General features: G+C 39.3%; 1 protein-coding gene across 4 annotated transcripts in view; it reads right to left on the bottom strand.

Moving 5' to 3' along the window:
• The window catches only part of AKAP11 (A-kinase anchoring protein 11), a 55,070-nt gene extending 40,620 nt beyond the window's left edge, over positions 1–14,450 (bottom strand). For 2 of the 4 annotated variants that reach the window (XM_037799757.1, XM_037799760.1), the window contains exons 1-2: positions 13,648–13,767; positions 2,080–2,192 (exon numbers count right to left, since the gene is read on the bottom strand). In XM_037799757.1, the coding sequence (XP_037655685.1) occupies positions 2,080–2,139 (60 nt within the window). In that variant the 5' untranslated portion in view covers positions 2,140–2,192; positions 13,648–13,767. Of the gene's footprint in view, positions 1–2,079; positions 2,193–10,512; positions 10,640–13,647; positions 13,768–14,233 lie in introns of those variants that run through there. The other 2 variants (XM_037799758.1, XM_037799759.1) reach the window with 2 other exon arrangements.
• Between the last annotated feature and the right edge of the window lie 3,712 nt (positions 14,451–18,162).

Below are 18,162 nucleotides of genomic sequence, written 5' to 3'. Positions count from 1 at the left end.
AAAATCTAAGTTTACATACTGTTTAAAAGTAAGTGTATCTTATATTTTGCAACTCTCTGCAGATCCCTGTAGATTTGGGAGCCATTCTTTTAGAGCTAGTGGGCAAACCCATCAATTTTTATTATTAGTTTTATTTATTTATTTTTTTTTTGGAATGATTAACTGGTAGAACTGATTCATTCCAAAGCCAGAATCCCTCCCTGGCTTACGACAGGAAGGAGGCCTTTGGCCCAAAACCCCTAATATTTTTCTAGCTCTCTGAAAAAATGACTTAAGTATTAGATAAAAGCAAGCTTTGAAGCTTATAGGAACACTCGAAATGGAAGTTGGAAAGATCATAAAGGAGACAGGAGTTATCAAAAAAGAAAGGAAAGCTAGAAGTAACAAAAGAAATTCAAAGACCGTTTTAACATGCAAGGATTGGTCAACAGTTCATATAATGCAGAAAATGAAGCTAGTAAAGGGTTAACGAAGACCTCTAACCATTCCATTATCTATTCTCCCCTTCTTCCTTTTTAAAGTAATGCCTCCCCTTGGCATGACTGACTTAAAAACTACAATTTCCAGCTTCCTTCCTCCTTCACACATGATTCAGCCACGTGCCTAAGTTCAGCTGATAGGATGTGAGGAGAAGTTGTGTGTGCAATTTTTGGGTCTTCTCCTTAAAGACAATGCTATTAGCCCTGTACTTCTTCTCTTTCCCCTTTCCATAGGCTAGAACTCAGATATCAGTGACCCATGTTTCAAACACTGCAAAATAACACTCCAGGAAATATTTTGGTAGCATGACTGAAGAAACCTGGGCCTTCAAAATACACTGTGAATTAGAGCTGCCCCACTGTGGCCCACTCTCCTCTAGACCAGAACATGACAGAAAAATAAGTTTCTATCTTATTTGGGCCTCTGTATTTTTGGGTCTCCATTATAGCAGCCTCACATGTGTTATAGTAATTATAAGCATTTGGCTAGAATTTTAAATAAAATATAACTATGGTGATGAGACCACAAAAGAGTTACAAAGGAAAATGGAGAAATGGAAACAGCAGTATAGCCATATATTTCAGACACTTGGCAATAAAAAGAAAGGACAAAAAATATGAATGGTAGCTCATAGTGAAAAGAGGGTCAAACAAAGGTGTTTGGAATTTGTTTTAAGTTCTTTTTGTTGTTTTAGGTTATAAAGGAAACTTAAGTATGTTTGAAGTCAAATGGAAAAAGCCTGGAAAAAGTGAATGGCAAAGATGATGGACATTAGTGAGGAGAAAGCTATGGAAGCCAAATACTGGAGAATGAAGAATAATTATTCAGTGCCTAGTGCCAAGTACCATGCTAGATGCTGGAGATACAAAAATTAATAATTTGGTTCCTGCCCCCAAGAAGCTTACATTCTACTAGTGGAACCAGACACAGATAATGCAATATAGTTTGGCAAGTGCTGTAACATGAAGTGCATGACAGTGTCACAAAGGAAAGACTGATTAACTGCTTGGGTGAGTCAGGGAAGACTTCACAGAGGCTGAGATTCTTGAGCTGATTAATAAGGCAGGAGTAGGAGCTCACAAGACAGAATTCTAGCTGAAAAGAACAATGTCTACAAAGACAAAAATGTCAGAAATGGAAGGGTAAACAATTGTCTTAAGAAAGGAAGAGGGAGGTTTCTTCCTCAGACTAGAAAGCTGAAAGGATCAGGAATCATGTAATCTGCTCACAACTGATTACCCAATACTTAGCAAAGTGCCCAAAATACAATAAGCCCTCAGTTCAGATTTGCTGAACGAAGGAATGAATGATGGTATAAAGTTGAAGGTTATATAAGAAAGTTTACTCCTGATGCCTGACTCTGCTAAAAAGCAGATGGAGAAGATAGAGGGAGTCATCATGACCTTCAGGAAATAAGGTTCACTGTCATTATAACTTCATATCACTATTTTCATACATGTCAATGTTCATAGTATTTTAATGTTTCTAATTTAAATAATGAGATTCATTTAAAAATAAGATCATAGCTGTTTAATAAGACTTAGAAATATAATTTTTATTAAAACTATCACTAAAAGTAAACTAATACAGTGAACTTACTTTTCTGACAGATGCTCTAGTCTTCACATGACTGTTTCTGAAAGTCTGGAAACTCGCCATAACTATATCAATGAAGTTGTATGTAATCAATGAAGAATTAATCCATAAAACACCTAAAGAAAACATATTAAAATAAGAGAATTAATTTACTTAGTGACTCAAGCAAGCATTTTGTACTAAAATAATTTCTTTAAATTCATTAAAAAATAAAAACAAAAACAAACTCTGGGCCCTAAAAATTTGAATATTTGAAAAATATGTGAATATTTGTACCTTAATGAGATACCAAAATATCATAAAATCTTCTTTTCAGGTTCAGACTGATAAAGTAGTTTACCCTTATCTATTCAATCTCACTGCTCTTTTTTATTGCAAAGCTTCAATGAGAAATACCTGAAAACCTTTTAAAATCGTAGAGAATATCACAAAAAGAATACTAGTCTTCCTACTTCCTGAAGGATCATTAGATAAATATAGCAACAATGAATGTTCTAGATACTCTGGGGCAAGAAAGGTTTGATAATATACAGATGAGAATATGAGATCTGTGTTTACCAAATCAGACAGATGAACAAAAACAAACTCCTTAAATAGGAAGCCTGACAGCATACGAATGACTAGAGGTCAAAGAACATTCAAGTTAAATGATTAATAGCACTGCTTAAAACATACACAGGCACACATATCTTGGGAGAAACTAAGTCTTAAGTTTTTAACAATGCTTTAATAAAACACCTTTGAGAGCTTAAATCAACTCAGGGCATTAACCACCAAATATCCCCTTTTTATCACAGTAACTTTGTCCTTTCATTCAAAATCTGCTTGTGCCAGGTATTGTCTGGCTAAAGGGGGGAAGGACCTTGGGTTCAGAGCCTTGCAGGGAAAATATTTTATTATAGTAAAGGGGTAGAGATGGCCCTAAATTGCAACATCACCCAAGGAAGAAGAAACAGATAAAGGCAGGCTTCTGAATCAACACCCAGATTTGATGCTCTAGCTACCGCAGTTCATTTTCCCCCAATATTCGTGAATAACGGACTCACATACTTGAACACTTATTCAAAGTTGAGCAATAAAGCAAATAGAACCCAATATGGGACAAATGGAAGAACATAAAAAATACATAAGAAATACACTAATGAAAGAGAAAAATATCCAGACAAATGTGATCATGCTCCCCAAAATTCACATTATCTATGTTCAAAATAGCTTCTCAGGATGGGTATCAATTTTTGAAAAAGAAAAAAAATAAAATAAATTTAATACCACATTTGTACTTTACTTCACCCATGGAAGAAAAACAATCTACTGAACTCTATCATGTTGTGTTCAACTTAAAGCATAAAATACTGCCTCATAAAGAGAAAGATCTATCAGAGAATATTGTACAACAGTCCATAAAGCGAACCCAAAATGAGATAAGATCGTACTTGTGGTAAAGCAAAGAAAAGGAAAACAAAATCATCTTTCAAAATGATTCAAAGATAGGGCAAAAAGATAAGAGCTAGAACAGGGTTTCTTTATCTTATATAATTAGAGGGAATGTACTTTTAGACAGATCTCACAAGAGGAGCAAATATAAGTACTTTTCCCTCAAACACCTTTGTATTGTAATAATACATTTTTTACTTAATACTTTTTTGTTTTGTGCCCTATTCTGGTGAATAAAAAAGGAGTCCTAAGTAGAGAATAAATAGCTGTGTTTATAGCCAAAGAAATTCAAAGTGAACCTACCTCCTCCAAAAGTTCAATATTGAACGACCATATGACCTAGCATCCCACTACTAGGTATATATCCTGAAGAATTAAAAGCAGAGACTCAGAAAGATATTCGTACACAAATGGTCATAGTAGCATTATTTACAATAGCCAAAAGTAGGAAGCAATCCAAATATCAGGACAGATAATCAAAATGTGGTATATACATACAATGGAATATTACATTTCTCAGTGTTGAAAAGGAATGAAGTCCTGATACACACGACAACATGGATAAATCTTAAAGACATCATGTTTAATGAAATAAGTCAGACACAAAGGGACACACATGGTGTGACTCCACTTACAAAAAATAGCTGGAATGTGAAAACACACATAGACAGAAAGAGGAATATAAGTTACCAGAAGTAAGGGGAAAGGGAATGGGGAATTAATGCAAAATGGGTTTGGGGTTTCTGTTTAGGGTATTAAGAAAGTTCTGGTAATGGATGGTGGTGAGGATAGTACAACAGGTGAACGTGATTACACTGAATGGGGGGAGGAGCGGTTGAAATACGAAAGTTTATGTTAAATATGTTTCCACAATTAAAAAAAAAGAAAAAGACAAAGAAAGCAACAAAAGAGACAATGACAAATGCAATATATGAGCCTGTCCAAAGGACATTATTGGGACATATGAAAAAACCGGAATATAGACTGAAACCTCCAACCTTGACCACTCTAGTATTCATTCAATTTAGTTTTCCAAGAATATTTTTACTTCTGTCTCTGGTTGTAACTATGCAAACAAATCCCAAATTTCTATCTTCAGTTCAGTTTTAGAACTTGAGTTTCAGTTCCTTATATCCAATCTCCTATGAGACATGGTGTGCCAGAAAAAGCCATATTCTTTGATGCAATCTTGTGGGGCAGACGTTTTAGTGCTGATTAGACCGGAATCCTTTGAGTGTTTCCATGGAGATGTGACTACGCAACTGTGGGTGATAACTCTGACTGGATAATTTCCATGGAGGTATTACCCCACTCATTCAGGGTGGGTCTAAATTAAATCACTGGAGCCATATAAATGAGCTGACAAACAGAAGGAACTCAGTGCAGCTGTGAGTGGCATTTTGAAGAGGAGCTACAGCCAAGAGGACACTTTAAAGAAAGCACAGGAACTACAGATGAGAGACATTTTGAAGACAGCCACTGAAAGCAGACTCTTGATCCGGAGAGGACAAATACCCCAAGTGCAAATAAGAGTGACATTTTTGAGGAACTGCAGGCTAGAGAGGAACATCCTGAGAGAAAGCCATTTTGAACCCAGAACTTGGAGCCGACGCCAGCCACGTGCTTTCCAAGCTAACAGAGGTTTTCTGGACACCATTGGCCATCCTCTAGTGAAGGTACCCGATTGCTGATGTGTTACCTTGGACACTTTATGGCCTTAAAACTGTAACTGTGTAACCAAATAAACCCCCTTTAATAAAAGCTAATCCATCTCTGGTGTTTTGCATTCCAGCAGCATTAGCAAACTAGAACACATGGCCAACTAAATACCTGACAGGTGTTCCAAAATTGGTATGTTCAAAACTGAATAGACGTTTCTCCTTAACCAATCTCTTCCTGTATTCTCTATCTTGGTAAGAGTCCATAAGCCAACCGCAGCCAGGAGGCCAAAATGGGAAATGGGCCTTTCCCTTAATTCCTGTAGGCTACCATGTCTAATAAGTCACCAAGTCTTCACTTGTCATCCTAATTTTCTCTAAAATCTACTCTCTCATCCATCAGCTGAACTGCTACTTATTCTTCAGTCAGAAGCTCAAGCATCTGCTGCCTTGAGGAAGGCTTGGCTGATCCCTCCTTTATCTTTCCTCATCCAAATAGTAGCCACCTTCTTTGTGCCCCCAAAGCGGTTTGTCCTGTGCCTCCCTCCTGCTGTTAGTTCCCTGAGGGCAAAAGTGTTTTACTACTCTTATGCCAACACAGTAGGCATTCAAAGATCAAAGTACGCTTTTAAGCATTAAAATGGCAACTCCAAAGTACATACTTATCACCTGGCGATCTAAGGAAAATGTAGTTTCTGAAGACACAAGATTGGGGTAGGGTCTCAGATTGTGCATTTCCCAAAAACTCCTGGATGCCGATGCTGTTGGTTTGAGGTCCTCACTTTAAATAGCAAGGCTCTGAGCTACATTTCCCATAATTTTTATATGTGAGCACCTTAAGACAAGAGATTAATTGCTTTTATATAATAAATGCTGTCAATATCACTTAGATGTGTATTTTATAGTGGTCATGTTCTCTGAACCCAAAATTAATACACAAGATATAACAATGAGATATAACATTTAAATTTGGAACTATCCTAGAAAATCTGAAATATATGTTGAATGAGTATATGTATATGTGTGTGTTTGTATGCCAAGTCTACAAATAAAGACCAATTAAAAAAAATAGTATTTCTACATTTAATGGATTATTTATGAAAATAATTTTAAAGTTTCCAACAATTTCTCATTTTATAATATTTGAGATCATAATAAATACTCTAAATACACATTGGTCCAGATACCAAATGGCCAAGTGTTAAAAACTATTATTCTGCTGAATATAACTGCAATAAAACAGGACAAACGATAGGAACACTGGTTTCCAAACACTGGACAACAAGCAACGCAGGACTGTGATCCCTGAGAGAAGGGAAACACTGGCTGCCAGCAAGTTCCAGGTTACAACACAGAGAGAGGAAAGCCGAGTCCAGTCTGCCAATCTCACTGAGCTGCTGAGACAGAAATCAGAGTTCAGGGAGGCCAAGGAGGCTAAAATTTGCAGGGCAGAGTACTGGAGGGAGGGACACAGAGAACGAGAAAGCTCGAGAGATCTGCAGAAATGCTTCCCTAGGGTCTCTGGATGACGGACAATTTGTGCCAAGTACCAGAGGTTGGGAAAATAACCACCGAGAGCAGTAAGCCAAACAATATCTGGAGCCAGACAGGGCTTGGAATAGTTTGCATTCCCACCTACCAGAAAAACCTTGTAACATATCAGACGTTGGATAGACTCATCAGAAGGAAATCATGCTAGTGGGGGTCTAAATTAGAACTAGGCTAAAGGCTGCTCTGGACCCCAACTAAATTTAAAAGCAAGACTTGAAAGAATCCAACAGATTCCAAATAACCTAGCTGTCCCCCACAACTAAGTCCGATATTCTTAAAGAATATGACAAAATCAAGCAAGCAACAGCATAAAATTCAATGACAAGCATAAAATAAAAATTTACCAGGTATGTAAATGAGAAAAGTATGACCCATACCATGGGGGGAAAGTTGATAAATGTATAACCATAAATGACAGAGATGACAGAATTAACAGAAATGTTAAAACAGTATTACAAATATGTTCTATGTGCTCAAAAAGGGAGAGAAAAAAGTGATCATGATGAGGAGAGAAGAAGAAACTATCAGACAGACCCGAAATGAGCTTCTGGAGATTAAAATAAAATATATCTAAAATGAAAACTACACTAGATGCAATTAACAGCATATTAGACACTGCAAAAGAAAGTTCGGTTTTAACAGAAACCATCCAAAATGAAGCACAGAAAAAAGAAACTTAAAAAAACAAAATAAAACAGAGCACCAGTGACTTATTAAGCATTGTAAAACGGGAGTAATTGGAATATCAAAAAACAAATATTTGAGTATTTGCTTTTCAAAATATCTGAAGGAAAAAAATGGCCTAGAATTTCCCAAATTTGATGAAAACTATAAACTGACAGATCTAAGGAAGCTCAACAAAGTTTAAGAATAAACCTTAAAAGAGGTACTTCATAATCAAATTGCTGCAAACCAGTAATAAAAGAGAAAATCTTGAAAGTAACCAGAGAAAAAAGTAAACATTACATACAGAGAAATAAAGAATGACAGCAGACTTCTTGTGAGAAAACAGAACAAGAGAAGAACATCTTTAAAGTACTGAAAGGAAAAAAATGTCAACACAGAATCCAAACTCAATGAAATTATCTGTCAAAAATGAAGGCAAAATAAATTTAGTTAGACCAGAAAAAAGCAGAGAGAAATCATCACTAGTAGAGATTACCAGAATAACTGTTACAAGAAATTCTTCAGGCAGAAGGAAAACAATGCCAGATGGAAATTTAGATCCACACAAAAGAATAAAGAGAACCTGAAATGCAAGTATGCAAATAATATAAAAGACATTTCCTCCTTTTTAACTCTTTTAAAAAATAACTGAATGTCTAAACCAGGAATAATGGCAATGTATTCTTGGGTTTACAACATATGTAGAAATAAAAATATGACAAAATAGCACAAAGGATGTGGTGGGTGAGGGATGAAACAATACCGTTGCAAGGTTCCTACTTATATGTGAAGTGATAGTATCTGAATAAAGGCTGTGATAAGTTAAAGTTGTCTATTGTAAACCGGAAAGCAAACCACTGAGAAAAAAAAAACACAAAGTATTAAATAATAAGCTAACAGTAGAGCGAGGCGATGTTATCCCACTTGTGCTGATGAGGGACCTAAGTTTACCTTCACAGGATTGCTGTAAAATACAATTACATAATAGGTACAAACAGTGCTTCATTCAGCAGGAACTCAAATGTTTAACTCCTTCCTTGAGTATACACCTGCTGTCTGACTTTAAAAAAAGAACACTAAAAATGTCACAGCTATTGGTTTCTATACTGATTTGGCTTTCATACAAAAAAGATTTGTGTATGGCCTAATTGAATATCTATTAAGATACCTGCTTCATTATAGTTCCTGTCCTTTTACCTTTTAATCCTGCATCAGCCTCATTCCTATACTGACAATATACATTTTGTTCTTACCTCCACAGGGTTTCTCAACCTCGGCATTACTGGCATTTGGGGTCAGCTAGGTCTTTGTGAGGGGGCTGTCTTGAGCATTAGAGGATGTTCAGCAGCATCCTTGACCTCCACCCATTGGAAGCCAATAGCACCCACCCAGCTGTGATAACCAACACTGTCTTCCGACATTGCCAAATTTCCCCTGGGGGATGGGGTAGTGACTAAATTGCCCCTGCTTTAGAACCACTGCTCTATTTTAGCAGATAAGACTACATTGGCTTAAGTAACAGTTGACTGTATAAGTCTATGCCCTGCACTGGACTGAAGTCCTAAAAGCATTCAACTCACATACTTGGCAAGTGTCTAAGTAACAGTAAGGAACTGGGGCACAACAGTAAAAAGGCCTACCTCTCACAGACTTACATTCTAGGGCTATGTCTTACACTTCTCTGCATCCCCCAAGAGCCTTACACATAATAAACAATAGTATATTTACTGGATTGAGCAAGATGGAAGGCGGAGAGAAACCTCATTGAGGACACGAAATTTCAAAGGGGCATGTAGTGGCAAGAGTGACATCTTTAAATAAAAGAGAGTTGGGGCCACTGACCCAATAAGTCTTTGAAAAATTAATCCAGGGATATTTGTTCTGCCACCTTTTTTTCTCAAGCATTCACAGAGAAAAGATATTGGTCTTTCTACTGCATTTCAGGTTGGAATCTACTTCTTCTAGTTTGAGCCCTACCCACCACCGGTATTTAAAATAACAGCATGGGCCTATCTGACAAAGCAATAAACATGAACTGCAATTAACTCCAGAATGCCCTGCACAGCGACAATAAACACTGACAATAAAATTAAATAAGTAAAAAAAAATAAAATCTTGAGACTGTGCTTTCAATGTGAATTTGCTGACTGACTAGAAGTTGAAGCACTGTTCTTAATCTTACATATCTAACCCCCATCTACAAGACTATTTCTAACGAAAAATATGTCCAGAATTTTAGGCAGGGAATGCATTTCTCTTTATCAGTGACATCTGGGACTCAATGACTCTAAGTGGCATTCAAGCAGCTCCTGCATATAGTACTAAGGCTCCACCCTAAGCTGCCAGTAGCAGGAACAGTGACCAGAATGGAGAAGCACTTTGCAGACAGCACCGTGCCTGGCACATGGGAGGCAATCTACTGGCCTGAGCAGAACCTGTTCACTGAAATATACATTAGGCCTAAAAAAAGAAGAGTGTGAAAAATAATTTTACAGTTCAAGTCCCGGGAACTGGAAGAAAGGTGGTTCCTTTGGCAGTTACATGGTAACGGAAAGATAATGTCCTGTATCAACACGATAAATATCCGAAGGGCTAGTGAATACTACAGATTTAGTTGGGGTGATCAGAAGTACAGATGTTAATCTAGAAATCACCTGCCTATACAAAGCTTGAAAGTTGGTCCCAGACAATGGGAAAGAACAAAAGGTCAAGAGAGAATCTAAGGGGACAACCATTCCCCAGCAGAGGAACCAGGAGCCACAAATAAATGGCCATCTGAAAGGAAGGCAAGGCAGATTTTAGGAGAAATCAAGAGAGCAGTGTCAATTAAGAAACAGTTTTAAATATGGAGTGGTCAGCACCAGACTTCCAAGCTCCTTAAAAGCAGAAATGATATTCTGTCATCTCTGAATGCTGGAGGAAGCCATACCACAGTATTTACCACAGAGTATGCACTCAATAAATAATAATACCACATTCTTCTACTTTCCATTGTGTCTGCTATGTGCCACCCAGGCACTGTTTGACTGCTTTACATGAAGCAGTCTGCTATTATAATAGAAGGTACTGCTATTATAATCATTTTATATATAAGGAAACTGAGGCACAAAAAGGTGAAGAAATTTACCTTAACTCACACATCTAGGAGCATCTGCCCTGAAAAGAGACCATTAGTTGACAGATGATCACCAAGCTGACAGCAAGCTGAAATGCAGCACTAGAAGAACTCAAACTGCAGGATGTTTAAGTCTGCCAAAGGTGCCCTCCATTTCCTATCCCTGTCCACACCCCCTTTCTTAGACAACTTGCTGTGCCTAGTCTGAAGAGCACAGCCCTACATAAGTCTTCTCATCTATTTCCCCCCTCACCCCTAGGCAACTGGACTTGAGGTAGATACCTGGCCAAAATCCAGTCAATCAGACTCCCTCTCCAGGATTTGGAATTGAAAGATGGAGATATTTGTGGAGAACCATGTTGTAAAGTCAAAGTGAGCCTGATGTTGGCACCATGGCAAAACAAAGTTGCATGCAACCAGAGTCTGGGGAAGCAAAAACCAAGAGCTTTAAGGAGAAGGCCAGTCTGCAAAGAAATTGGAACAGATGCAGAGACATAAGACCATGTGTTCCCAGAGAAAAACTGGAGTAACAACTTATTTTCACAGTGCTGAGCTGGCCCTTATGCAATGGAGTTCAGAAGCAGTCCTCCAACCTTACAACAAATGCCTTTTTTAGGTAAACTAATTCAAGTGGGTTTCTGTTCCTTGCAGCCAAATAATCCGCAAGCCACTAAGGGAAGTCAAAGAAAAAACATTTGAGTAAGCAGCTACTATGTGCTCCTAGGCTCTTCACAATAACTTCTTTTTTCACAATAACTTTTTGAGAGAGGTATTACAAGCCTCATTTCAGGAATGAGGAAAGTGAAGTGCAGGGATGGCAATTAACTGAGCTGACTAACTCCAAAACCCAAACTCGTCACATTAAAACTCATTTTCACTCAAGTAACATCATCTCTGTTCTAGCCACCACACCATTTATCTTCTTTTTCCCAGGTATCATTCCCAGACTAGTTAAAAAAAAATTAATTTTTCTCCTTTCTCCATACATTTCAAGAAACTTTATTCCAGTAAGTATTTGCAAATACAATGAACTTTTATATATACGGATGAATGGAAGAATGAAGATATTTGGATCTGTCAAGTCTGTTTTTAAATCGATAATGTATTTTCCTTTCCCTTCCCCACATTATCTGTTTATACACCCTTCACTCAAGACCAGTGTAAGCAGAACATTTCCTCATTTGTCCTCACCCCTCATTCCCTCCCAGTGTTTTACTTTATTATCAAAATGCAGGCCACTAGACAGAAAAAAATAAATCAGCTTACTGAAGTAATTCGTCACCCAAAGTTATGTCAATTACTTTTCAAAGAAAGACAAAACAACAAGTATCTACATCCTAAAAGTTTGACACCTTACCAAAAGATTATAAAGAGCAGCAAAGCTTCTAATTTTCTAACCCTGAAATCAGTTTGCAAAGATGGAATGGTAGAGAACTTTTTCTAATTTAGACTAAGTTCTTTTGCACATTCACAGAAAGACACTTCCTAAGTTTTTCACATTTTCACCAACTTTGGACCGAAGTCTTCTGCCTACTTATAACTGGAAATTTCTCTTAGAATGACCTATAATGTATCGTTTGAATTGGTTTGATTTCCTTTTCTAGACAGTAATTCCTGATATTAAAAAAAAAAAAAATTTAAAGCAACATGCTCCTTCCAGCCTCTAAAGGGAAGGCAATGCTGTAGCTTCTAGACTTCTCCTGGGAGTTCAGAGGCTAGAGAATTTCTGTCGTTTAGGTGACTCCTACATCCTGAACAACTGGGAATCACTGTTCTAGGAGTACTTTGCAAGGCAGTCCCTTAATATATTTTCAGTGCAGTTCTATGGTTATATACATGCATATATACTCCAGTCGCTAATTACCAACTCAGCTTGAGAATCCCCTTCTTTCCTAATTCCCTTACACTCTTTGATCTCTCAAAAATTACCCTGTTACACTCACAACTAATCATGAAATTCAATATCATCCCTGGGGTCACAGTTTTGCTTCAAGAAACATAAAGTATGAATAACCAATAACTGCTTGAAAGAGCATGACTGTGTAATAAGAAAGATTCATTAAATAGCACTATTTTAACTACACCAATCATGCTGGGCACAGGTGCTGCCATTTACTCTAAAATCATAAGCAAGATACTAAAACAAAATCATCTTTGCATTACTGAGTATCCAGTATTTTCTGAGAATTTTCACACTCGGATACTGATTCAATCAACATAAAGGTGGGAATAAGCTAAGGAAAAGGACTTGCTTTGCAAGGGACTGACTGAATAATTACAAAACTGAAAAGAGAACCAGAAATCTTAAGTTCGGTTTGCACTGACGCAATTAGATATGCCTCTCAGTACTATTTCTCATCTTGAAAACCCTTAATATGGTAAGCTAAACCACCTCCAATTGAATAAGGTTTCAGAGGAGAGGAAAAGAATTGCTAACAAGCTATATCACTGTGGCGTTTAGATTTTACTGTCATTGTCATTTTGCCGAAGTTTTGGGGTTTTTTTTTAAGTACTTTGGTTACATCTACATATATTTTTCTAAAGCAGATTAGACGCCTGGAATAAACAGAAGAATATACAATCCATTCACAATACTGGATGGCCTGCATTGAAGCCATTAGCGGCCTAGGAGAGAATTTTACAGCAAATCCAAATGTCACTACTCCGAGGAGCTGCTTGACGCCTTCCGTTTCTGTACAAGATTTGAGCTGCTCCTGGTTCCAGAGCGAAGGGTCCCTGACAGTGAAGGATGCGTTGCTCGGGGACAAAGTGCAGTGTCCTTCTCCTGCATACGCTCCTGTGCCTGCACCACGTCAAGAACTAAACACAAGCGCCAGCACTCAGCCAGGGGCCCCGTCTCTGACGACCATACCGGGGATGGAAACTGGGTCTGTCGTTCAAAGGGACTGGCAGCCCCACCGGCACAGCCCGGACCCCAGGGACCTCCTCACGGCCCGGTGCCTCAGGCTTCCTCCCTCTGCCTCGCTCCTCCGGCCCTCCTCCCACCGCCGTGCGAAGACGAAGCTCTAGGGTGGCCCCGAACCGACGCGAGCGGGCGAAGGGGCTCCATCCATCCCGACCCCAAAGACAGCCGTCACCCCGGTCAACCTGCCGACTGCGCCGCGGGAGAACCCGCTCCCGGCTCACCTGGCGCCCGCAGCCTTCGCAGCTCACAGGCATGTCACCGGGCTGCAACGACCAGCCGCGCGAGCGGGGCGAGCAGGAGGGAGCCCCCTCCCGCACTGGCCCCCAGCCCTCCCCCCTCCCCACCCCGCGGGCCACCCCCACGCAGCCCACCCACTGCGCTTCCGCTGCAGCGGCTCCAGTCCACAGCACCGCCTACGGCCCACGCCTCCCACCCACTCTCGCGTGAGTGGCGCGCCTCTCGCGAGACGAACTCAGCGGCCAAGCCCGCGCAAAAGTGGGTGGGCTTTAAAAAAGGAAAGAAGCAACAAGGAAAAGCCTTCCCGCGTGCTGGGAGGTAACTAGCGGATCGGCCCTGCAAGACACGTGACGTGAAGACGGCCTCTCATTGGCGGGAGTCCGCTCAGCCGTGGGCGCTTTAAACTCGAGGCTTGACCTATGAACCTGCGGCGGACGTCTTGCGTGCTTCCTGCTCCGTTGCCTTGGAAACGGTTTAACCCTTTCCTCTGGCAAAATACCCAGGCCTCAGCTTTTCTCTGCGGGTTTTATTTCAGGCCTTGCGTCCTTTCTTTAGACCCCTTAGTCTTACCCTCGAGGTCAGCGGGGCTTTCTTCTTCGCCTAAGGCCAGCTTTGCTTTCTTGTGAAGCTCCGGGACTTTCCAAAAGCGACGGCCCCACCAGATCTGACGGCCCAAGGAAGGCCCATCCTTTCGGGGTGGCTCCGCCCCTTCTCCTCAGTATCTCGAGGGAGGACCTCTCAGGGCGCAGCAGGCCTTTGGCCCCATCCGAGCCGCAGGAATTAGCATCAAGGGATAGCTGGGCCCTAGTGCTCACCCTGTCGTCTTTACCTGGTATCGAAAGCGGAACGTAAAGCTTTCGTCACCGAGAAGCCAAGCCCGAGATGAAAGCTGATATGCTTTAAAAAATCGGAATGCTTAAAATCGGAAGGGCGGGTTCAGTCAAGTTGCACTGGCTAAGGCTCCTATGCCTCACGGGTGGAAATACCTGATTGATGAGAAAGATAACATTTTTTTTTAATGTATCCTCATTATGACTTATGTTTTCCCTGTTTGTATGGAGCTCCTATATGTTTAAACATGACTCGAGGCTATCGATTGAGCAACGATGACGACATACCGTAATGGCCTAGGTTCTAGGGAGCTTATCTGAGGGGGAAAAGGAAGAAAAAAAAAATTTCTCAGTGTTAAGTGCTATGCAAAGAAATTACAATAGGCGACGTGATGCTGACTGACTGGATGGTTACATTAGGGACCCTTCTGAGGAGGGGACATTTAAGCAGCCATTTGAATAACAATCATGCAAAAATCAGAGGGAGGGGTATTTCATATCAGGAGAGGGCTAATTCAAAGACCCTAAATTGGGAGTCGTTCTGGTAAATTTAGGGGGGAATAAATGAGAAAGAGGAAATGAGCTTGGAGGGATAAACTTGGGCCAGATCCTGTAGGGCTTTGTAGACCAAGAAAAGAAACGGGGACGTTTTTTTCTGAGTGCAATGGAAAGCATTTGAGTTTTAAGGAGAGTTTACGTTTGTTTTAAAGCTCTTTCTAGCTCGGAATGAATCTTAAGGCGCCCAGAGCGGAAAGCAGGAAGATCAGTTGGGAAACTTGATCTAGTCTGGGTGAAAGCCAATGGTGAAAGGCTTAATTTCCAATGACCTTGACATTGCTTTCCTCACATCCTTCAGGTCAGAAGCCCTGATGCTATTTCCTGCCTTTTGTTAAAAACACGTTGATGAAGCATGACTTATTGCTATTTAATTACAAAAGGAGAAATGGTGGGGATATATTCGTTACTTGCAACAAGTAACAACCCAAAAAAGGCAGCCACCATTTTTTCTGTGATTTTCTTCCCTCCATTTACACTGCACAGATAACTATTCTAAAAGTCAATTCTAAGATAAAGGAACATAAGATGACGTTCAATGTAGATACTTGTTCCTAAGTGTGTGATTTTAAAAGTTCAAGGTGGAAGGCTGGAAAATTAAGACAGAGTGTCACTATAGGAAACAGGAATCTGAAGACTTGAGTTCCAACTCCCTGCCCTGTCATTAGCTAGTGACACAACTAGATCAGAGTTCCTTATCTTCTCTGAGTCTCAGCTTCCTCATACATAAAACAAGGCACTTGAACTGGCCTACGTGCCGAGGGGTGAAGCCTGAGTTACATTTTGGCATGTACATGCTAGTAGGACGGAAGTGGGAAAGGAAAGTGCAATGGATTTTTATCAAAACCTAACAGAGCCAGCAGCACAAGCCAAATGAAACTTGACACACACACAGTCCAGCTGAGGAACCATGAAACTGATTAATGCAAATACCAGGAATGCTTCCCCAAGAAACCTTGGCCGTCTCAGAGTGTGAAAACAGAAGCATTGCCACCTGCTCAACCTCATTTTCCCTTTCTCTGAAGCTATTTTTAACCTGTGTATTATTTCATGGAGTATTATTCACATGTTCCTCATCAGGATTTAAAGAAATAAATGGAAAATAAATGTCAAAAAAAAGTGTGAGGCAATATTTTAATTTTAATGAAAGTAAGATTTAAAGAAACATGGGATCACTTTTTTTAAAAAAGGCAAAATACTAAAAAAAAAAAAAGTATTCTTTTAACAAAAACCATTCTTTTAAAATGCTAATTGAGCACTTTTTTGGAGTCTCTTTTAGAACCCTCATAAATGATTAACTGAAACAGCTGCTTGGTACTGTTTAGCTGAACAGTGGGTTCAACTCTACCATTCTAATAAGGGGTATAAATTCCTCCCAACTCAGTCAGCAAAACGGATGTAGTGGTCTCTTGTTCTGCAATTATTTGGGAGTAAAGTGAGAAGAAAGGATATCTATTTCTATAGATATCCCTAGCTCCAGTTGCTTTTTTAAAATTCTTTAAAAAAAAAAAAAGCTTTATTGAGATATAATTCACATACCTTATAATTTACCCACTTAATGTGTACAATTAAATGCTTTTTAGTATATCCAGAAGTGTGCAACATCACCACAATCTGATTTTAGACCTTTTGTCCTGCAGTCAATCCTTCCATCACCCCCAGGCTTCAGCAACCACTAATCTGCTTAATGTCTCTTTAAATTTGCCTATTCTGGGTATTTCATATAAATGGAATCATACATTATGTCTTTCACTTAGTACAATGTTTTCAAGAGTCATCATGTCTGTACTTCATTCCTTTGTATTGTGCAATAAAATTCCTTTGTATGGATAAACCACATTTTACTATCCATTTATCAGTCGATGGACATTTGTGTTTCCACTTTCTGGCTAAAATGAAAAATGCTGCTATGAACATTCATGGTGTAAGTTGTATGTAGGTGTTGCTTAATCTTTTTAATCCTTTAAAATATAAGGCATTGCTTTAGCCAGTTAACAAAATCCATATTTCTTTTCCTAGCACATTACTTTGCTTCCCAACTTTGTCATTTTTGCCTGCTGTTTGAAGTATCTGCATTCTATCCTCAGAGGGCTGGCATTTCTTCTCAGGCAACTCACATCTGACCATGCTACTCCCTTGCTTAAAATCCTTCAGTTCTCACGATCTACCTAACTTTCTCCACTCCTTTCATATCCTTCTTCCCCTCAGACTGTCCTTTCAGCTCCTCAAAACTGGGCCAGATAGAAAACTAGAGATAGAGCTACCATTCGATCCAGCGATTGCACTTCTCGGGATATACCCGGAAGATCGGAAAGCAGTGACACGAACAGATATCTGCACGCCAATGTTCATAGCAGCATTATTCACAATTGCCAAGAGATGGAAACAACCCAAATGTCCATCAACAGATGAGTGGATAAATAAAATGTGGTATATACACACGATGGAATACTACGCGGCAGTAAGAAGGAACGATCTGGTGAAACATATGACAACATGGATGAACCTTGAAGACATAATGCTGAGCGAAATAAGCCAGGCACAAAAAGAGAAATATTATATGCTACCACTAATGTGAACTTTGAAAAATGTAAAACAAATGGTTTATAATGTAGAATGTAGGGGAACTAGCAGTAGAGAGCAATTAAGGAAGGGGGAACAATAATCCAAGAAGAACAGAAAAGCTATTTAACGTTCTGGGGATGCCCAGAAATGACTATGGTCTGTTAATTTCTGATGGATGTAGTAGGAACAAGTTCACTGAAATGTTGCTATAGTATGTAACTTTCTTGGGGTAAAGTAGGAACATGTTGGAAGTTAAGCAGTTATCTTAGGTTAGTTGTCTTTTTCTTACTCCCTTGCTATGGTCTCTTTGAAATGTTCTTTTATTGTATGTTTGTTTTCTTTTTAATTTTTTTTTTCATACAGTTGATTTGAAAAAAGAAGGGAAAGTTAAAAAAAAAAAAAAGAAAAAAGACAAACAAGGAAAAAAAAAAAAAAAAAAAAAAAAGATGTAGTGCCCCCTTGAGGAGCCTGTGGAGAATGCAGGGGTATTCGCCTACCCCACCTCCATGGTTGCTAGCATGGCCGCGGACATGGGGGACTGGTGGTTTG

Source organism: Choloepus didactylus, chromosome 12 (assembly GCF_015220235.1).
Source record: "Choloepus didactylus isolate mChoDid1 chromosome 12, mChoDid1.pri, whole genome shotgun sequence".
Classification (NCBI taxonomy): domain Eukaryota; kingdom Metazoa; phylum Chordata; class Mammalia; order Pilosa; family Megalonychidae; genus Choloepus; species Choloepus didactylus.
The sequence above is the reverse complement of the archived record's forward strand: the minus strand, read 5'-3'. Positions and strand labels throughout refer to the sequence as shown.